Raw genomic sequence first — 23354 nt, 5'->3', positions numbered from 1 at the left:
AGTGTTGTTAAGCCCTGATGAAGGGGCATTGCTTTTGGAATTTGAAACGCGTTGGATCTTTTATATGTCCAACTTACAAATAATTAAAAGCATTCCGGACTCTTTCATCTTTTAGAAATAAAAACCTGAAAGGAGATCTAATCTTTTACCACTCTATTCCTAATCAAAGAAAAATGTTTTGACTATATATGTGCACTTTTAGACTGAATATTCAGATTCTTGTGTTAGCCCAGCCATGACAGGTCCTCTTTCATGGAGCTTTATAAATAGAGACACAACTGTCTTAAAGTGGTTGTAAACCCTTCCATATACCCGGTGAAGTGACTGGCCTCAGGTGATACACAGAGATGAAAAAATCCTCCTAAATAAGTTGTACCTGTTTTTCTGTATCTGCAGTCTTCTCTTCTCTACATCCATTCAAAGTGCTGAAAGTTTGTTTTAGAGTACATAAAAAGGGGGTGGAGCATTGAAGTTACACGCTGCAGAGTTCAGTGAGGAGAGCTCTGAGAGCTGATTGGATGGAAGGGACACACCTCCCTTTCACACAGCACACGGGAACAGAGCTGAGGCTGTCAATCAGCTGGAGGTCCCTCCCCTGTCACCATTTTTTTCTTGGTGTTAGGGAAACTTGTCAAAAGTGACTCATGCAGATAGTAGAGGAAGGAAACAGCAGACAGAAATGGCACTTAGTGCTGTGGACTGAGACAAGTACACACTATAGAAGAGGGGTCTCCAAACTTTTTAAACAAAGGGTCAGTTTACTGTCATTTAGCCTTTAAGGGGGCCAGACTGTGGTCAATGGGAGTAAAAGGATTACATAGCACATGTGGTCAGTAGGTCCACAATAGTGCCCCATCATTGGTGTCAGTGGGAGTGAATAGTGCCCCATCATTGGTGTCAGTGGGAGGAATAGTGCCCCATCAGTGGTGTCACTGGGAGGAATAGTGCCCTATCATTGGTGTCAGTGGGAGGAATAGTGCCCCATCATTGGTGTCAGTGGGAGGAATAGTGCCCAATTATTGATGTCAGTGGGAGGAATGATGCCCCATTATTGGTGTCACTGGGAGGAATAGTGCCCAATCATTGGTGTCAGTGGGAGGAATAGTGCCCCATCATTGGTGTCAGTGGGAGGAATAGTGCCCCATCATTGGTGTCAGTGGGAGGAATAGTGCCCCATCATTGGTATCAGTGGGAAGAATAGTGTCCCATCATAGGTGTCAGTGGAAAGAATAGTGTCCCATCATTGGTGTCACTGGGAGGAATAGTGTCCCACCATTGGTGTCAGTGGGAGGATGAGTGCCCCATCAATGGTGTCAGTGGGGGGGAATAGTGCCCAATCATTGGTGTCAGTGGAAGGAATAGTGCCCCATCATTGGTATCACTGGGGGGAATAGTGTCCCATCCTTGGTATCACTGGGGGGAGTAGTGCCCCATCATTGGTGTCAGTGGAAGGAATAGTGCCCCATCATTGGTGTCAGTGGGAGGAATAGTGCTCCATCATTGGTGTCAGTGGAAGGAATAGTGCCCCATCATTGGTATCACTGGGGGCAATAGTGCCCCATCATTGGTATCACTGGGGGGAGTAGTGCCCCATCATTGGTGTCAGTGGAAGGAATAGTGCCCCATCATTGGTGTCAGTGGGAGGAATAGTGCTCCATCATTGGTGTCAGTGGAAGGAATAGTGCCCCATCATTGGTATCACTGGGGGCAATAGTGCCCCATCATCAGACTTGTATAAAGTACTCGAAATTTCTACTTGAGTAAAAGTACAAGTGCTCGATCAAAAAATTACTTGAGTAGAAGTGGAAGTGCTCGCAGAAAAAGTTACTTAAGTAGAAGTACTAAAGTATTCAACATTTTTTTTACTTAAGTATTGCAAGTAGTTTTTTCAAAAAATTTGCTACTTAAGTACTAAAAGTAAAAAGTACCAGTAGTTTTGAAAAAAAAATTCTACTCAAGTACTGAAAGTAGAAGTACAAGTACTGTGTTATGTAGTTATTAAAGAAATAAGTCAAAAGTTTGAACATCATATTGTTTTTATTATTTCAAATGATTTATTCAAATGATTAACCTGTGTTTGTTAGTAGTTTCTTGATGCACTTTAAGCCCCGTAGCACCATTTATTTGTTTGTTTCATATTTTCTTTTTATTGGAAAGATTTGGTATAGCAGCTTTTATTATACACAGCCTTTATTTTCGTATGCGCTGATTTATAAATGACATTATACACATTTTTTTGAGCTTTATGCAACCTGCCATCTACTGTTCTGGCAGTGGTAATTTTTTTAAAAGTAACTAGTAACTATGCAGCACAAAAAAAAAATACTTGAGTAGAAGTATCGAAATCATCGAAAAAATGTAGTGAAGTAAAAGTAGAAGTAGGAGAAAAAAATTCTACTCTAGGAAAGTACAGATACCGCATTTCGGTACTTAAGTACAGTACTTAAGTAGTTCTACTTCGTTACTATACATCTCTGCCCATCATTGGTGTCACTGGGAGGAATAGTGCCCCATCATTGGTATCACTGGGAGGAATAGTGCCCCATCATTGGTGTCAGTGGGAGGAATAGTGCCCCATCATTGGTGTCAATGAAAGGATTGGTACCCCATCATCCATATCAGAAGAAAGTTTGCAGGTTGTAGGTTAGGTGTTAGGAGGTCGGATGTAAAGAGTTAATCCCTAACTGACTGTCTGCTCTGCTCACATTGCATGTGGGTCATGGGATGACTTGGTTCCCCCGCAGCGATGTCATCCGCCCCCCCCCCCCCCCCCCCCCGCTCACACACAGCGAGGGTGTCACGGGGACACACAGAGAGCATTGTGTTCCGATATCACAGCTCAGTGTGACCTGGACTGCGTGTGTGTGGGTCTGCTCTCAGTGTTGCATTTGGAAAGCAGGAATGATATTATCCTGCTTGTAATAATGCTGGTCACACACAGTGCAATTTAATTGTACAATCAGAATTACAAAAATTGTGAAGGGTCACGCCGCCACCGGGTATCAAACTGGCGACCCTTCAGCTGTTGCAGAACTACAAGTCCCATCGTGCCTCTGCCTATGTTAGTCATAGTTGTAACTGCAAAGCATCATGGGACTTGTAGTTCTGCAACAGCTGGAGGGCCGGCAATTTGACACGTTAAAGTGAAATTCTTTCATTAAGTTTGGATTGCCAGAAAAGACGGAAAGGTTTTTAGCTGAACTCATACCGGCCAATCACATCGCAACTCTCCACAGGCTGGCATATGGACAGATTGGTTGCAGGAGTTCCTCATCTTTCCTTTTTTTTTTTTTACTTGGTGATCCTGCCAGTAACCCACTTCCTGCCCTAGGGTGACATCACTCGCCATACTGTACCTATTGGAAGAACAGCCCTTTCACTCTAGAATAGATTAGAAAGTGTTAGAACTACAGAACACCCCCACCCCTTGTTCATCCCCATTACATGCAGGGAGGTGTTACGTAGTTCAGAAGATATACGCTGTGAGACCTATAGCCTGATGCCATGAAGTCTGTGACTCCTAAATAATCATAGCAATGCTTAGATGTGTATTCCATGTACTTCAATGTAGGAGACCGACAGACGTAACTGTGAAAAATGTTTTTTTTTTTTCAGATTGTCGCTTTTTTATTTGTTTATAGCGCAAAAAATAAAAATCGCACAGGTGATCAAATACCACCAAAAGAAAGCTCTGTTGGTGGGAAAAATAGGACGTCAATTTTATTTGGGTACAGCGTCGCACAACCGCGCAATTGTCTGTTAAAGTAACGCAGTGCCGAATCGCAAAATATGGCATGGTCATTAAGGGGGAAAATCCTTCCGGTCCAGAAGTGGTCGAAAGAAAATTCCTGGGATATTTTGTAGGTAAAGCAGAACTCCGGCCAAACACAGCAAGAATAAAATGAACGGCCCATTAAAAATGACATAGAAAAAGAAGCTTTTGTTGCAGGATTCGGCTTCAATCCAGAGATTTTTCCCGCAGTACATTTTTCTGTGTCCTCAGTCTGATGGGTAACATCATTCGACCCACTTTCTCTGAGCCCCGGGGGTGTCCTGGACCCGCCCCCAGCCTGTCACTGGACTGTATAAGGAGAAGCAGCACAGTGATGAGCCAACCTCTCGGTCACTCTGCTCTCTCCTCCTATCAGCATGCTTCTTGTCAGCACATGAACTGATTAGTTCCTTGTACTGCTTCTTCTTCTCACACTCCAGCCCTGCTGCACGGGACTGCAAGAGACTGACACCAGGTCACATACAGGGACCCACACTGCTTGTAATAACACAATAATAAGAAGTGAGTAATGTGCTGGTGAGTACAGAGCTGCATTCATTTGTGTCTCCAAACTTTCCATTATCGGGGTCACATCATTTATTATTTCACTAATACTGATTGGCCGAAATATTACCTAGAGAACAACAGAGAGAAAACTTCAACACAGCAAAACCTTCAAAATAAGCCTGAGCCTTACATCATGGTCCTTATCAGAGTCCCTCCTTACATCAGGGACCCTATCAGAGTCCCTCCTTACATCAGGGTCCCTATCAGAGTCCTCCTTAAATCGGAGACCCTATCAGAGTCCCTCCTTACATCGGGGACCCTATCAGAGCCCCCCTTACACCAGGGACCCTATCAGAGTCCCTCCTTACATCCGGGTCCTTATCAGAGTCCCTCCTTACATCAGGGACCCTATCAGAGTCCCTCCTTACATCAGGGTCCTTATCAGAGTCCTCCTTACATCAGGGACCCTAGCAGAGTCCCTCCTTACATCAGGGACCCTAGCAGAGTCCCTCCTTACATCAGGGTCCCTATTAGAGTCCTCCTTACATCAGGGTCCCTATCAGAGTCCCTCCTTACATCAGGGTCCCTATCAGAGTCCCTCCTTACATCATTGTCCTTATCAGAGTCCTCCTTACATCAGGGACCCTATCAGAGTCCCTTCTTACATCAGGGACCCTATCAGAGTCCCTCCTTACACCAGGGTCCCTATCAGAGTCCCCCCTTACATCAGAGTCTCCAACAGAGTCCCCCTTACATCATGATCCCATCAGAGTCCCCCCTTACATCAGAGCCCCCCCTTACATCAGAGTCCCCAACAGAGTCCCACTTACATCACGGTCCCCATCAGAGTCCCCCTTACACCAGTGTCCATCCATAAATCAGAGTCCTCCATACATCATGGTCCCCATCAGAGTCTCCCCATACATCATGGTCCCCATCAGAGTCCCCCTTACATCATGGTCAGAATCCATACATAAATCAGAGTCCTCCTTACATCATGGTCCCCATCAGAATCCCCCCTTATATCAGAGTCCCCCGCAGAGTCCCCCTTACACCAGTGTCGATCAATAAATTAGATTTCCCCTTACATCATGGTCCCCATCAGAGTCTCCCCTGATATCACGATCTCCATCAGAGTCTCCCCTTACATCCAGAGTCCACCAATACATCAGAGTCCAACCAACAACAGTACAATGAAATTCTGGAGGGGAATGGGAGATTGTGTGCCCCCATACATCAGATTCCCCCCTTCCATCATAGTACCCATCAGAGTCCCCCTTGCATCAGAGTCTCCCCTTACATCCAGAGTCCACCAATACATCAGAGTCCACCATTACAGCATGGCTATGAGCCATCCTCCTAGGAATGCTGGGGCAAGCATAAAGTATGGGTGGTTGTAGGGTGGCCATGGTCCTAGCAACCAATGACAGAACAAAGAAAGCGCAGCCAGGGGAAAACTGTACTGGAGAGGAATGGGGGGTTGTGGAAGATGGGGAGCAACGGCGACCATAAACTGACCTGAATCCCTGTGTGAGAACCCACCGACCCCGAGCTGCGGACAGCATCATATCTTGCAATCAGCTGTATTTGGCCCACTGGCCTTAGTTTGGAGACCCCTGGTCTAGAGTTCAGCTTTAACTGACATTTTTAAAGAACAAACCATAAAAAGCCGGTACTGACCTTCCCTTCCTTCTCTGCCACCCTGATCTGCTGTGATAATCCCTACTGTCTCACTGTGCCCCCACATGCCCACCATCCACCCAGAGCTACCATGGCGGTACCCTAAACCTTGGCTGTTCGTGCTTGCTGGAGTTTATTCTGACCATTTTGGAATACTAGAAGGGATTATTGGAGATTTTTCATCTATCCTGGCCCCTGGCAGGGCGTATCCCCCTCCCGCCTATCATCAAGCTGATTATTGTGGGGATTGACTATTTCACTAGGAGAGATCTCTTGTCTTTCCCTCTCTCCATCACCTCCAATACAGCGGGTTTGAAGACGACATCACCTCCTACCGTATCCTACAGGCTCTTGTTTGATTTCAAGAAACGGATATCTGGATACTTTGTAATATAATACACACTGGTTAAATCCTGAAGAAGCTATGTCAGCGAAACGCGTTGGTCAGTCAGCAAACCATATTGTATATACTCAGATTATTTAATTCTCCTTGCAGATGTATCATTAACCACTTCCCGACCAACTACCGCCTATTTACTGCGGCAGGGAGGCTTGGGCAGGCAAAACGACATAGACCTACGTCACTCACCTGGGAGGAGCTGGGGGCCCCGATCGTCAGCAGGGAAGCAGGCACGTGTTTCAGGCAGCTCCGATTGCCGCCCGACGATCGTTTCCCACTGAGAGAGAAGGACGGTCAGCTGTTGTAAACACATCCGACCGTTCTTCTCTCTGGAATGATCACAGAGCGCCTGTGACCCTTCTATATAGGATCACAGGTCTCTGTGGTTATCTCAGAAGCCACGCCCCTCACAGTTAGAATCACTCCCCTAGGCTCACATTTAACCCCTTGATAACCCACAGTGTTATCCCCTTCCCTGCCAGTGTCATTATTACAGTAACAGTGCATATTTTTAGCACTGATTACTGTAGTAATGTCACTGGTACCCCCCAAAAGTGTCAAAAATGTCAGTTAGGGGTCCGATCTGTCTGCCGCAATGTCGCAGTCACGCTAAAAGTTGCAGATCGCCGCCATTACTAAAAAAAAAAAAAAAAACAATAAAAATGACATAAATCTTTCCCGTAGTTAGCAAACGCAATAACTTGTGCACAAACCGATCAAAATACGCTTATTGCGATTTTTTTTTTACCAAAAATATGTAGCAGAAAACAAATCGGCCTAAAATGTTAAAAAATTTAGATTTTTTTTTTTTTTGGGAATGTTATATAGCAGAATGTGAAAAATATTGTTTTTTTTTTTTTTTTCAAAATTGTCACTCTATTTTTGTTTATAGCGCAAAAAATAAAAACCGCACAGGTGATCAAATACCAGCAAAAGAAAGCTCTGTTTGTGGGGAAAAAAAAGGACATCAAGTTTGTTTGGGTACAGCGTTGCACGACCGTGCAATTGTCTGTTAAAGTCACGCAGTGCCGAATCGCAAAATAGGGCCTGGTCATTAAAGCGGAGTTCCACCCAAAAGTGGAACTTCTGCTTTAGGTATTCTAACCCCCTGACATGCCACATTTGGCATGTCATTTTTTTTGGGGGGGGGGAGCGGGTACCTAGTTTTGACATGTACCCGCTCTCACTTCCGCTCGGAGCGCCGCGGCGCCCTGAACGGAAGTTTTCCTCTCCCCCCTCCCTCCCTGCAATCTTCTGGGACATGTCAGAGGTCCCAGAAGATTGCCGGCCAGTCAAGACGCGCAGCGCGAATCGCGCATGCGCAGTGGGTACCCGGCTGTGAAGCCGCAAACTGTCACAGCCGGGTGCCCACAGCAGTGATGCCGGCGCCGCCGAGACCAGAGGGAGAGGATCGAGGCTTCGGGCGGCCGCATCGCTGGACCGTTGGACAGGTGAGTGAAAAGGCTGGAACTCCGCTTTAAGGGGGAAAATCTTCCGGTCCAGAAGTGGTTCATCCGATTTGTATGTGTTTTAATGAATTTAATGAGTTTTCTGTACAAATAAAATATTGTAATTTTATATGAAACCTTCTTTAGTGGATATGTGGTACAATCAAATCCCCACTGTCCAGGTGTGGTAGAAATGTATTCCTTTGTATTCCCCATACCCCTTATCCCTCGCTTCTCACTACCATACCTGGACCCTACTTACCCTCCCCGACATAAAAAACACACCATGCCCGTGCATATAACTGTCTAGTGACAAGAAAGCAAGGGACTTGCCACACATGGGAAGTGCACTCTCCATGCCAACCATGGACAATTGGAGCAAGGTGGCAAAAAATGGGCATAAGGTGGTCTACCCATTCTACGGCATGCATTAGGAGGGGGCAGTTCTGCATTCCTGCCCTGAGTCACAGACAAACCTGTCCCAGTACTGCTTGCATTGTAGTGGTCAAAATGCAGTAAAGTTTTCTGAGATCCCATAATGAGAAAAACAATACCGCATTTTTTCAGCCACTAGTTGGAGCTGATGATACAGGAATTCATCTCTTAGACAAAATACGGGACATCTCATTGGATGAATGCTTCTGATGTTCTTGCAACAAATGCTTTAGAATTATACCCCAAAAAGTATCTAAAGCCTATACTTTTTTTTTTTTTTTTTTTCGTTTTAAATAAATCTATCAGAAAAAAAAAAAGAAAAAAGGATCTATCAGTATACTGTATAATCATTTCAACAAAAATTATTGGACTAATGTCTTCCTCAATACTATTTGTAGAGAATAACTAAAAAAAAGGCTTATATAGTCATCCACCCTAAAGTTATTAAAACACGATTTGGCTTTTTTTGCTGTCTGTGTCCCCCCCTAAGACCCCGTTCACATTGCCGCGATCCGACTTGGGGGGGGCGACCTCCGAGGTCGCGGTGCGAGCAGCGCGCCGCGACCTCGGAGCGGCCGCCACGGACTTCATAACATTGAAGTCTATGGCGGTCGCCTCCGGGTCGCCCCAAAGAAGCTCCGGACCCTTTTTCTAAGTCGGAGCGACTTGTGTCGCTCCTATTAGAACGGGTCCACAGCTTCCCTATGGAAGGCGACCTACGGCGACCTGTGAGGCGACCAGGTCGCCTCACAGGTCGCCTTAGTGTGAACGGGGACGAAGAGATTCACCCTCTCTATCTGTCCTGGTGGCCATTGTCCTTGGGACCAAAAGTGAACAAAAGATCAGATTTTTGAGTTGTCACCAGAACAGGAATACAGGGGAAATCTTCAATGGGGACACGTGTCTAAGAGAGGGTTTCTTGCTCATCGGAGAGATTTTCTTCTTGCTTCCAGTTGTGCCTGCAAGACAGGAAGTGGAGAGAAATCTCCCCAATGGGACATCGTCCTAGTGATTGGCAATGAGCCACACATGACCTGGGGGGTGTCACATGTTACTCCATATAAGTACCAGTATCTGTCAGAGCAGACATAAAGCTGCGGTCCACTGGCTGCTAGCCACTGATTTGGAGCTTGCATGCGATCAGGGGGCGACAGCTGCCCACCCCTTGTCCCAGCTTTAAATACATAAAATACATAACAATAAAAATATGTTATACTTACCTCCTGTGTGCAGTTGGTTTTGCACAGAGCAGCCCAGATCCTCCTCTTCTCCGATCCCATGCCCATGCTCCTGGCCCCTCCCTCCCACCAGGTGCCCCCACAGCAATCAGCTTGCTCTGGGGGCACCCAAGCAGGCGTGCTCCCGAGCCACAGCTCTGTGTCTCCATTCGCACACAGAGCTGTGGCTCGGGCCCTGCCCCCTTCGTCTCCCAATTGGCTCATTGGCTGTGATTGACTCCAATGGCTCCCTCTGCCACCAAAAGCAAATCATGAGTTTCAGAAAAGCCAAGAATCTGATGGACATCACTGGATCGAGAGGGGGCTCAGGTAGTATTGGGGGGGGGGGGGTGTCCTGCACACGGAAGGTTTTTAACCTTCATGCCATTTTTACCATCGAATACCTTTACAACCACTTTGTTCTCTATGATATAAAAATATATCAATTAGTAATCGACCGATATCGGTTTTTCGTTGCCGATAGCGATATTTTGGCCAATGCATATCGGTCATGACATCACTTCCGGGTTTTTACATGGAGACCCGATCAGGCTTTTATCGGGTCTTCGGCAGCCGGTGGGACGGGAGACCCGGGCGAGCCGCGGAAGGTGGTGGGAGGGGGGGGGGGCGTCCCCTCCTGCTCCTTGTAATGACAGCCGAGCGGCTGCATCGATTGTCATTACAAGACAGCCGACCATCGGCTATGGACGCCAGTACCGGGGTGATGCCTCTAGCTGCAGACATCACTCCGGTACAGCACTTTCCCGAAATATCGTACCAAGGTGGCCGATTCCGATATATCGGGGAAAGTGCGTATCGGCCCTCGATATATCGGCTTTGCCGATAATCGGTCGATCCCTAATATCAATATTATCATCATTATTAGATATTTAAAATATGTGATGTTTCATTCAACTTGCATGGATGCTTTTGACATTCGTACAACGAATGTTTTATAAATAGGCCCTTTATATGAATTGAAGATTTGGGTAAATAAATTTTACAGAAAAAAAAAAAAACTTAGAGAGTGACGATCTGCAAGAAGCACGCAGCCAATCAGCTTTCAGCGACTCAGAGCAGACAGAGAAGTAAATGTCTTGTTGCAGATGGCAGCCCTCTGACTACTCAGCGGACAAGATACACCCGAGTGTATCCGGTGTGAGATCTCTTCTGTTTTCTTGCAGCTTCATTTATGTACATATATGTCTCTAATGCTTGCAGAAGAATTGTTTCACCTGCTCTGCCTGCCCACATCCCGTCCCCGACCACAGCTTCCTGACACACAGGACGTGATCAGACGTTTGTGCACCGCGCTAGAGGAACATTAATCTCAAGATACAAATTCCCTTGATAGAAAAGACAAACTCATTCACAATAGGATTGGAGGGGATGAATGAAGAGATTTGTAAATTTGGTCAATATCTTTCTATAAATCCTATACGATTAGAAGAATGTTTGCACACAAATACGTCTGATCTGCAGATAAACCATTCATGGATCTAGGGTCACACAACTCATCTTACATTAGTGTGATGGTCAGTGGGATGAATGCTCCTTACCAGGGCTTTTTTTCAGTGGGAACGTGGGGGAACGCAGTTCCGGCACCTCCAGCACTGAATGTATGTAATGGCAAGGGGTGCTGGGCTTTGCTACGGGTGTCTTTTGATGCTGGCTGGTGGGGGATCTATTGTTGCTGGAGGTGATTGATTTTTGTTGGGGTTTATTTTTGCTGGGGAGGTCTACTGTTGCTGCTGGGGGCCTATTTTTACAGAGGGGGTCTATTGTTGCTGGGGTTGGTCTTATATTGCTGGGAGGGTCGATTGTTGCTGAGAGGGATCAACTGTTGAGGGAACCATCTATTGTAAATGGCTGCTGGAGGGTCTATTGATGCTGTCTATTGGGAGATCTGTTGTTGCTGCTGAGGGTCTATTGTTGCTAAGGGTATTTTGTTGTGGCCGATCTACTGTTGCTAGAGGGATCTACTGTTGCTGGAGGGTCTTTTGTTGTTATTTTACTGCTTTTCTTGTTATCATTAAAAAATTCCATGCAAATTATGTAGTACCACAAATGATACTTGATTGTGTATTCTCTAAAAGGGGCCGTACTGGGAGGTGGGTAGGGGGTGGAACCTAGGAACGGTGCTCGGAAGTGGGTAGGGGGCGGAGACAAGGGGTAACTCCAAAAGTGGGAGTTCCTGCACCTATTCTCTTACACTTGTGGGCATTGGGAGGAATTACCTTCTTCCAGATAGCTAAAAAGATCAATGATGTCATTGGGAACTTAGAGGCAGAAATTGCCCATTGCTCAAGGAACCCCCGAGCAACCTCTGGAGGAACCCTGGTTAAAAACCACTGATCTAGGCAATTGTGATCGATGATCTGCATGATTATTCCCAGAGCAGATCAACCTAAAGGAAGCTTAGGCACATAGAAATATTACACTTCACTAAGAAGACAGCATTTGCCCAAATTTCAGCCTCCCACCATCCGTGTGCATGAAGCCTTAGGAGTTGACACAGCATTAGCGTTGGTCTAGAAAAATCTTTAATTGTTCAAATTTAGATTACAACAGTACATACACTATATTACCAAAAGTTTAGGGACACCTGCCTTTACACACACATGACATTTAATGGCATCCCAGTCTTAGTCCGTAGGGTTCAATATTGAGTTGGCCCACCCTTTACAGCTATAACAGCTTCAACTCTTCTGGGAAGGCTGTCCACAAGGTTTAGGAGTGTCTATGGGAATGTTTGACCATTCTTCCAGAAGCGCATTTGTGAGGTCAGGCACTGATGTTGGTGAGAAGGCCTGGCTCGCAGTCTCCGCTCTAATTCATCCCAAAGGTGTTCTATCGGGTTGAGGTCAGGACTCTGTGCAGGCCAGTCAAGTTCCTCCACCCCAAACTCACTCATCCATGTCTTTATGGACCTTGCTTTGTGCACTGGTCCAAATCATTTGGTGGAGGGGGGATTATGGTGTGGGGTTGTTTTTTAGGGGTTGGGCTTGGCTTCTTAGTTCCAGTGAAGGGAACTCTAAGGCTGGATACACACCATACAACTTTTGTGGTTAGATTTCCTTCAGATTTACCTTTTCTATGTAGTGCAAGGGCCTGCCTGATTGCATACAAATTGAAAGTTTTTAGGTTTGACCTCATATTATATGGTTTTAGTAAATGTAAAGGAAAATATCTAAAGAAAATTGTATGGTGTGTATCCAGCTTTAGGGGTCAGCATGCCAAGACATTTTGGACAATTTCATGCTCCCAACTTTGTGGGAACAGTTTTGGGGATGGCCCCTTCCTGTTCCAACATGACTGCGCACCAGTGCATAAAGCAAGGTCCATAAAGACATGGATGAGTGAGTTCTGACCTCAACCCGATAGAACACCTTTGGGATGAATTAGAGCGTAGACTGTGAGCCAGACCTTCTCATCCAACATCAGTGCCTGACCTCACAAATGCGCTTCTGGAAGAATGGTCAAACATTCCTATTGACACACTCCTAAAGCTTGTGAACAGTTGAAGCTGTTATAGCTGCAAAGGGTGGGCCAACTCAATATTGAGCCCTACGGACTAAGACTGGGTGCGGCCAATAAAGCTCATGTGTGTGTAAAGGCAGGCGTCCCAATACTTTTGGTAATATACTGTATCTGTACTAAGCATCTTTGAATTGCCTTATCTGCCAAAAGGCTTGTAATTCTGTCCATCCAATTTTGTGACTCATACACCTTTGCCAGACTGTACAGCCAAGAGGGTGACGCCACTTTCTCTATTGGATTCAAAGTGTTACTAAACCCAGCACCCTGCATTCACAGTATCTGGTCTCCCACAGTACACAGAACATGGAAATGCAATTATTTTAGTAAATAAACTGCTAAATACCTTTTCTCATTAGCAGTATATAGCAGTCCTGTGACTTCTATCAATGTCTGGTTAAAGCTTGTAAGAGGAGTTTTCATTCTCCTCTGATTGTCTGATGAGGCTGCAGGACCCCTGACCCTCTGTCTCAACAGTGCTGATTGGCCCTGCGCTGATCACATGCATTCTCTCAAGAAAAAAAAAAATCTCTAGCAATACACACCAAACTGAGCATGTGCAGAATGCCCCAAAGGGTCTGTTCTATCAGGGGATGGTTTGGGGATTGTGGAAAAAGGGGAGAATCAGAGAAGACAGGATCAAACAACCTTTTTACACAATGCAGAGGATAAACCTCTTATGTTCCACAATGAGTAACAAGCATGCTTTACTGCATATACAGACTGATTTTACTGTTGTGGGTTTAGTAACACTTTAACCACTTGCCGACTGAGTACGGTAATATTACTGTGGCAAAGTGGTTCGTTATCGTCTGACGACGTAGTATTAACGTCGTCAGACACTCCCCCTTCTGGGCGGCACTTGCGCGCCGCCGGAGGCTCGCTCCCGCTGTTTTCATTCACAGCGGGAGTCGGGCCAGGGGAGGAGCAGCGGCGATCGCCGCTGCTCTGCCCCGATCGCCGGGGATCTAGTGTGGAGATCCGCCCGCTTGTGTTTACACATCTCCCAAGTGACAGGGAGTGACAGATCGGAGTGTTCAGCATAGCTGGACATCCGATCTGTCCTTGTGTCACTCAGTCACCTCCCCCCCTACACGTCAGTAAGCACCAGGCATACATTAACCCCTCCCTCTCCAATAAAATTAACCCCTTCCCTGCCAGTGTCATTTTTACAGTAACAGTGCATATATATAGCACTGATTACTGCAGTAATGTCACTGGTAACCCCAAAAGTGTCAAAAATGTCAGTCAAGGGTCCGATCTGTCCGCCGCAATGTCGCAGTCCCACAAAAAAAAATCGCAGATCGCCGCCATTGCGCGTTAAAAAAAAAAAAACACCAAAAATGACAGAAATCTTTCCCTTTGTTAGTAAACGCAATAACTTTTGCGCAAACCAATCAAAATACGCTTATTGTGATTTTTTTTACCAAACATAGGTAGCAGAAAACAAATTGGCCAAAAAATTTTTTAAAAAATTGGTTTTTACATCTTTTTTGGGGGGAATTTCATATAAAAAAATGTTAAAAATATTGTTATTTTTTCAAAATAAACGCTCTTTTTTTGTTTATAGCGCAAAAAGTAAAAATCGCACAGGTGATCAAATACCACCAAAAGAAAGCTCTGTTTGTGGGAAAAAAAGGACGTAAATTTCGTTTGGGTACGGCGTCGCACGACCGCGCAATTGTCAGTTGAAGTCGCACAGCGCCGAATCGCAAAAAGTGGCCTGGACGGAAGACAGCAAAATCCTCCGGTGGTAAAGTGGTTAAGAAATAAAGTAGTGCCAAATCTTGCCCACAGCCTGTTTATTCAATAGGGAATGAGCAGCAACACTCTAATGGGTCCTCAGCTCTGCCAATATTTCATGTTGGCACATGTGCATGCAGCTGATTTGCTTTTAGTGCAGCCCCTCCCACTCTATTTGACATGCTGGGAGCTAAGCTTTAAATACACACAGCAGCATAGAGGTAGGAACTACCTTCACTAACTCCATGCCATGACACCAGAGTCCTGAAGGTAAGAAACCACACTCAAAAACAACAACAAAAATAGCCATCTAAATGCCCTCTCTGACCTACCTTAGATAGAGGCAAGACCAGGAAAGCTCCACCCCCGCTGGCCTCTACCACAATGGCCAGGAACTTGGGGTTGACAGCACAGAAGTTGGAGTCCCAGGTGTTCTGTGACACTCGGATGTCATCGTAGCACTGGTCGGCTTTCACTGGTTGGCCGAAGACATGGCGGAACTTGCTGGTGCGGACAACTTTCCGGCTCATGGCGAGGGCTGTGGACAGACGAAGATGAACAAGATAAGTGAATTGGTGGAAGAGAAATGATCTAGAGCAGGGGTATTGAATTAAAATTTACAATGGTCCAGTCAGTAAAATATTCTTCCAGCAGAGGTCCAAATCGCATGTTTGTGCAATGACCGCCCTGTATCCTCGCAACCAATCACCTGCTTGTTAACTTGGATAGCCCGCGCCCTCTATCTATAGCTGTCCTGCCTCCAGCTGTTGGCTCTGTGAGACTGGCAGTGGTGATGGCTGTGGGCAAAACGTCTCTAAAGGGTGTGACCGTAGGGGTCCGGATGAGACATTAACTGGGTTCGGATCCGGACCGCGGTCCGCCATTTAGTGATGCCTGATCTAGAGGAAGCCAATGAAACTGTGATGCCTCACAGCTTCCAATCAGTTTTGAACTAGTAGAAGTGGAGGATGAGATGTGACCCGGAGCAGGAGAAGGGACTTCAAGGTAGATAAGTGACTTGGGGGAGATGAAGAGACCTGAAAGAGGAGATAGGGTTTAAAGGAGGAAAGGTGACCTGAAGGAGGAAACATGATCTGAAGGAGGTAAAGTGACTTGGTGGTGGAGACGTGACTTATAGGAGGAGACATGACCTGGATAAGCAAAAGTGCCCTGGAAGAAGAGAGGTGACCTGGAGGAAGAAAAGTGAAGGGGGAGAAGGGATCTAGAGGAGGATGGACAAAACCTGGTGGAGTAGACATGACCCAAAGGAGAAGACATGACCTGGAGGTAGAGAGGTGACCTGGTGAATGAGATATGACCTGGAGAAGGAGACATGACCTGGAGAAGGAGACATGACCTGGAGAAGGAGACATGACCTGGAGAATGAGATGAGACGAGACCTGGAAAATGAAAAGTGCCCGGCAGGGAAAGTGACATGGAGGGGGAGAAGGGATCTAGAGGAGGATGGACAAAACCTGGTGGAGTAGACATGACCCAAAGGAGAAGACATGACCTGGAGGTAGAGAGGTGACCTGGTGAATGAGATATGACCTGGAGAAGGAGACATGACCTGGAGAATGAGATGAGACCTGGAAAAGGAAAAGTGCCCGGCAGGGAAAGTGACATGGAGGAGGAGACGTGACCTGGAGGAGGAGGTGTGACATGGAGGAGGTAAAGTGACCTGGCGGAGGAAGCGTGACCTTTAGGAGGAGACTTGACCTGGAGGAAAAGTGACCTGAAGAGAGCAGGAAAAGGGGGAGGAAACATGACCTGAATGAGGGGAAGTGATTAGGAAGAAGAGAGGTGGCCTAGAGGCAGAAAAGTGAATTGAAGGAGAAATGTTCTCAAGAAAAAATAGTGACCTGGAGAAGAGGAGGTGAAGAGGAGCAAAAGTGATGTGTAGAAGAAGAGGTGACCTGGAGGAGAAGAGATGAGGAGGAGGAGAAGTGACCTAGAGGCAGAAAAGTGACTTGAAGAAGGAGAAATGTCCTCAAGAAAAATTAGTGACCTGGAGAAGAAGAGGTGAAGAGGGGCAAAAGTGACCTGGAAGAAGAGACGTTACTGGTAGAAGGAGACAGGACCTGGAAGAGGAGGGCATGGAGGTGACATTTGACCAGGAGGAGAAGAGGTGACTTGGAGTGTTCTAAAGGAGAAGTAGTGACCTGGAGGATAAGATGTGACCTAGAGAAAAGTGACCTGTCCTAGAGGAGGAAAAGTGGCCTGTGCGAGGAGTGGTGAACTGGAGGAAAAAAGTTACCCAGAGGGGTAGATGTGAGCTAGAGGTGAAAAAGTGACCTGGAGGAGTAGATGTGACCAGGAGGAAGAAAAGTGTCCTGAAGGAGTAGATTTGACCTGGAGGAGGATACGTTGCCTTGAGGAGATTTGACCTGGAGGAGGAGATGTGATCTGGAGGAGGATACATGGCCTGGAGGAGATTTGACCTGGATAAGGAGATGTGATCTGGAGGAGGATACATGGCCTGGAGGAGATTTGACCTGGATAAGGAGATGTGATCTGGAGGAGGATACATGGCCTGGAGGAGATTTGACCTGGATAAGGAGAGGTGATCTGGAGGAGGATACGTGGCCTGGAGGAGATTTGACCTGGATAAGGAGAGGTGATCTGGAGGAGGATACGTGGCCTGGAGGAGATTTGACCTGGATAAGGAGATGTGATCTGGAGGAGGATACGTGGCCTGGAGGAGATTTGACCTGGATAAGGAGAGGTGATCTGGAGGCGGATACGTGGCCTGGAGGAGATTTGACCTGGATAAGGAGATGTGATCTGGAGGAGGATACGTGGCCTGGAGGAGATTTGACCTGGATAAGGAGATGTGATCTGGAGGAGGAGAGGTTTCTGGAGGAGACCTGAAGGAAGAAAGGTGAGGAGGAGGAGAAAAGATTTGGAGGAGGTAGGGTGACCTTGAGCGGAAGTGTCCTAAAGAAGTGTCCTAAAGGAGAAATAGTGACCTGGAGGATGAGATGTGATCTGGAGAAAAGTGACCTGTCCTAGAGAAGGAAAAGTGGCCTGAGGTGAGGAGGAGGCGAAAAGATTCGGAAGAGGTAAGGTGACCTTGAGCAGAAGTAACCTGGAGGAGATGTGACCTGGAGGTGGAAAAATGACCTGAAAGAGGAGGGTTGACATGGAGGAGAGACATAACATGGTGGAGGAAAAGTGACTTGAAAAATAATTGTCCTGAAGAATGGAAGGGATTCTAAATATAAATATATTCAGATAAAGGAGGGGAATTTGTAAGAGCAGACTGTGGTTACAAAGCTTGATTGCTAGCACATTGTATCCAAATACCACCCATGACTATAGGAGGATACACATTATATAAACTGGAACACTTTCACTTGCAGTTTACAAGCTAGCTGTTCAATTCTAACTTTATGAGGACTATCCTTTTGGCTCCAAGCAGGATGTATTGTTTGATAGCATGTTTTTAATAATCTGTATGTTTTAATCACAAGCATCAATAGTCTACATTGGCTCTTTAAATAGGGGGGAGAGATTTTTGGAATTTAGCGATCAGGGCTTTTTTTCAGTGGGAACGCGGGGGAACGCAGTTCCGGCACCTCTATCACTGAATGTAATGACAAGAGGTGCTGGGGTGTGCTGGAGGAGCTATCAATGCTGACTGCTGGGGGATCTATTGTTGCTGGAGGGGATCTTTTTTTGCATGTTGATCTATTGTTGCTGAGGACGTCTGTTGCTTCTGTTTGCTGGGGGGGGTGCTTATGTTGCTGGGGGGGGGGTCAATTGTTGCTTGTCTTTTGCTGTTGAGGGAGGGGTCTATCGATGCTTGCTGCTGGGAGATCTGTTGCATGGTGCTCAAGATCTATTGCTGGGCTGGGGTGGTATTTTTTGCAGGGGTCCATTGTTGCTGGGGGACATCTATTGTGACTGGGGGGGTCTATTGTTGCCATACAAATTACTTAGCATCAGAAAATGGTACTTGGCTCTGTATCCTCTAAAAGGGGCGGTACTGAGAGGTGCGTGGGGGGTGGAATCAAGAAAGTGGTTAGGGGGCAGAGACAAGAATTGACTCAGAAAGGGGGAGTTCCGGCACCTATTTTCTGAGAAAAAAAGCCCTGGTAGCGACCAATTTGTGGTATATGTGAATTGGATGTTTGAATATGCAGAACAATGACAGATGGATCAGTATAGTTGCTGCACTTTGCACACTTTTGTCTCAGGATGGTGTAAAGGGTTCTGGGCTCGGTTGTGGTGACTGAGATATGGAGAAGAAAGTAAGAACGTTATAGCAAAAGCAGAAGAGAGAAGTGAAAGATCAAAAAAAAATCAAAAGGAGGAAATTCTAATCAGCAAGAGGCACAAGCCAAGCCTTCTTCTGCAAAGTTTCATCATTATCTGCACATTGCCCAGGACTGTGTATGACCCCCAAATACCCCATTATATGGCTTACATCAGAACACTGCCTGGAGTACCCCGCTTTTTATGTCACACATTTATGTTGCTATAGCTCAGGGATCCTCAAAATACGGCCCTCCAGCTGTTGCAGAACTACACATCCCATGAGGCATTGTAAAACTCTGACATTCACAGGCATGACTAGGCATGATGGGAATTGTAGTTCCTGAACAGCTGGAGGGCCATAGTTTTAAGACCCTTAGCTAAATATTTCGCAGTGAACAATTATCCATGTCAAACCTTAATTCTCTGAGAGCAAAAAGCTACAAGGAGTCAGAATGGTCGCTTCCAGGGTGGTTCAGTATTATATTACAACATCTGAGCACTGGACTTAAGAGAAAATGTCTGCCCCATCTCATTTGTGGACCGGCAGACTTTTAAGCTGACTTTTTCATATACCGTATATATTTCTTTTGAAGTTATTTTTTTCTGATGCATTTAACATTCAAAAACAATACTCCAATGTTTTGAATGTGTAACGAGGCCTGCAGCAGCCTTTCTCAATGTAACAGTATCCCCTTATTACAGTAAAAGTCATATTAGAACATTAGGAATTGTAATACACCTTTATTTTACTATATCACCCTTTATAACATTGGACTAGATGTTTTATTAGCCCTTTATGCAGTGTCTGACTGGCAACTTTCAGCCCAGGGGGCAAATACAAACCAGAGGTCCATGGTGCAGAAAACTCGGCCCCCCCTCCCACTCTCCCTTTTCCTGGCCTCCACCTGACCCCCATTCCAGGCTGATGCTCTGCTTCAGGTACTTTCTATCCACCGGCTAAATCCGGGTTCCCAACCTGGCCAGCAGGGGGCGCTTGGGGGAAGCTGGGACAGCTTGGTTGGGGCTGGCCGGGGGAAAAGAGTCCCCAGTGGGGCAAGGAACCGGCCTCTGCTCAGACACAGCTTACACCATCCATGCTGGGGGGGGGGGGGGGGGGGGCTGCACTCTGTCCTTGTCTTCAACCCGCATTTAGTAGGTCAGTGGCATGTCTGTGGAAGAAGTGGTGCAGCCTTTTTAAGGGGCATCAAAGTGGCCCAGGGGGCAATTGCCCCCCTGGCCCAGTCCTCCCCTGCCTTTATGTCACTGAATATTATATTACCGTTTTATAACATTATATTACCCTTTTATTTGACTAGGTATTATAACACATGGTTATATCGCTTCATGTCATGTTACCCTTTTATAACATTATAATACCTTTTTATGACATCAGACATTATATTGCTCCTTTATAACAGACTGGATGTTGTATTACCCCTTTGAAACATTGTATTACCTCTTTACGACATTGGATGTTATATTACCCCTTGATAGCATTATTGGTATATTACCCTTTTATAACATTAGACTAGATCTTGTATAAGTCCCTTATATCAGTAGATATGATATTATCCCTTTATTAAATTGTAATGCCTCATTTTGATATAAGATATTATATTACTCCTTTAAATCTTTATATTATGGCTTTATAACATTAGACTAGACATTATAATACACCTTCATATAATTACTTGTCATATTACCTCTTTATAACATTAATACTTCTTTATGACATTCAATGTTATATTACCCCTTTAAAACATTAGACATTAGATGTTGTATTAGTCCTTTATGTTCTTAGACATTATATTACCTCTTTAAAACATTATATTATGACTTTATAAGATGAGACTAGGCATTATAACACACCTTCAAATATTTACTTGTCATATTACCGTTTAAAATTTTATACTAATTCTTTATGACATTTAACATTATATTACCCCTTTATAAAATTAGACTTGATGTTGTGTCTGTCCTTTATGTTCACATACATTATATTACCCCTTTATGACATTATAATACCTCCTTATGACATTACATTTTGTTTTAACCCATTATAACAATAGACTAAATGTTGTATTAGCACTTCAAATCATAACTTATTATGTTATACCTTGTAACATTATATTACTGCTTTATAAGAATACATATTCTATATTGTATTAGACCTATATGATTAGATATTATATATTATATTGATCCTTTTATATGATTGAATATTATATATTGTATTAGACCTTTATAAGATTAGATATTATATACTGTATTAGTCCTTTATATGATTGGATATTATAGATTGTATTAGACCTTTATATGCTTAGATATTATATATTGTATTGGTCCTTTATAAGATTAGATATTATTTATTGTATTAGTCCTTTATATGATTAAAATATTTTATAATGCATTAGACCTATATAAGATTAGATATTATATATTGTATTAGACCTTTATAAGATTAGATATTATATATTGTATTAGACCTTTAGAAGATTAGATATTATATACTGTATTAGACCTTTATAAGATTAGATACTATTTATTGTCCTTTATATGACAATTAGATACTATTTATTGTCCTTTATATGATTATATATTTTATAATGCATTAGACCTTTATATGATTAGATATTATATAATGTATTACACCTTTATAAGATTGGATGTTATATATTTTGTATTAGTCATTTATATGATTAGATATTTTTTTTAATGTATTAGACCTTTATAAGATTAGATATTCTATATTGTATTAGTCCTTTATATAATTAGATATTATATATTGTATTAGTCATATATATGATTAGATATTTTATAATGTATTAGACTTTTATAAGATTAGATATTAAATATTGTATGATTAGATTTATATGATTAGATATATATTGTATTAGACCTTTATACGATTAGATATGATATATTGTATTAGTCCTTTATATGCTTATATAATATATATTGTATTAGACCTTTATAAGATTAGATATTGTATATTGTGTTAGACCTTTATAAGATTAGATATTATTTATGGTATTAGACTTTCATATGCTTAGATATTATATATTGTATTAGACCTTTATAAGATTAGATTTTACATATTGTATTAGTCCTTTATATAATTAGATATTAAAATAAACCCTTTTATAATATTACAATACCTTTTTGTGACATTAGATGTTGTATTACCCATTGATAATATCAGACATGTAATCAGTTTATTGTATCCATGATTCTGGGCAGTAATGGAGCTCTGACTTTTCTAGGTGATAACAATCTATGTGCCAGGCTGGGTTTTATGCATTCATGGTAGAAGTGTTTGGAGATTTCTATAAAGCCCCCCCCCCCCCCCCCCACATGGGATCTTTATATGGCAGGATTGCTGTAGAAGTCTCACAGTCCCTATCAGTGGCAGATCTGTATCCCCCACCCCTGTGTGGATCCCTTTATACAGCGGCACAGGAGATGGTGGCACAAATCACAAGTTCTAATGATACCAACTGAGAATCTGGGATCTTCTAAGACAGTATTATTATTATTATAATACAGGTTTTATATAGTACCAACAGTTTGCTTAGCCCTTTACAATCTTAGTTGGTTAGGGATGGTTCTAGGAAAATACCGGTCACTACACTCATTGCCCGAAAAATGCCATCTGCTCGCCACCGCCAGTGTGGTCTATAGATAGTCAGCAATGGACTGTCTCTGTCTCTGTTCTCTGTCTCTCCATCATTCAGTCCAGCTGTGTCTAATGACAGCCATCACCTCTATCACAAGACTACCCCCCCCCCCCCCTCCGCCATCATCCTGCCACTCTCTGTGCCCTCTGTCTGTGCCCAACCACATACCTGTGACTGCTGATCGGCCCCGGGGTGATGCTCAGTGCTTCTCTGTCAGCTTCCTGCCGTCTGTCTCAGAGTTCTGCTTTTCTCTAAAACATATTCTGCAAAAAAAAAAAAAGAAGAGGGAGGGCAGGAAGCGAGGGGGGGTCATGATTCCTCACTAGCAGAGGAGGGGTTAACCCAGATATGGCACTATGGCCGAGCCTCAGAGGGTTATTATGGTGCCCATGTCTAGGTCAACTAAGGGGTTAGAGGAGCTGCGTTGGGAGGCTGGTGGCATTTCATTTCTGAAAATGCTTATTGCCTGGCTGTCATGCTGATCATCTAATGGTATCCTGAGCTTCTGATCTAGAAGTATAATCATGAGACGTCATTCATGCTTGTAGATCCATTTTTTCAGGTATTTGTTCGTTCTGTGATGACCAATGAAAGTCTGGGCATCGGTGTCTATGCAGATAAGTGACGTCTGTAGATAAAAACAAACTGTGCAACTTTGACCAAAGTTGAATAATGCCC

At 44.3% G+C, this 23354-nt stretch overlaps 1 protein-coding gene across 1 annotated transcript in view; it reads right to left on the bottom strand.

The window, feature by feature from the left end:
• The window catches only part of CORO1A (coronin 1A), a 57136-nt gene extending 34163 nt beyond the window's left edge, over positions 1–22973 (bottom strand). Inside the window, exons 1-2 of the mRNA XM_082261154.1 lie at positions 22845–22973; positions 15072–15277 (exon numbers count right to left, since the gene is read on the bottom strand). Of these exons, the coding sequence (XP_082117280.1) occupies positions 15072–15269 (198 nt within the window). The 5' untranslated portion in view covers positions 15270–15277; positions 22845–22973. The remainder of the gene's footprint in view (positions 1–15071; positions 15278–22844) is intronic.
• Positions 22974–23354: the final 381 nt, after the last annotated feature.

This window comes from Pelophylax lessonae (genome assembly GCF_965119305.1).
Source record: "Pelophylax lessonae genome assembly, chromosome: 6".
Lineage (NCBI taxonomy): Eukaryota > Metazoa > Chordata > Amphibia > Anura > Ranidae > Pelophylax > Pelophylax lessonae.
This window is presented reverse-complemented; position numbering and strand designations above follow the sequence as displayed.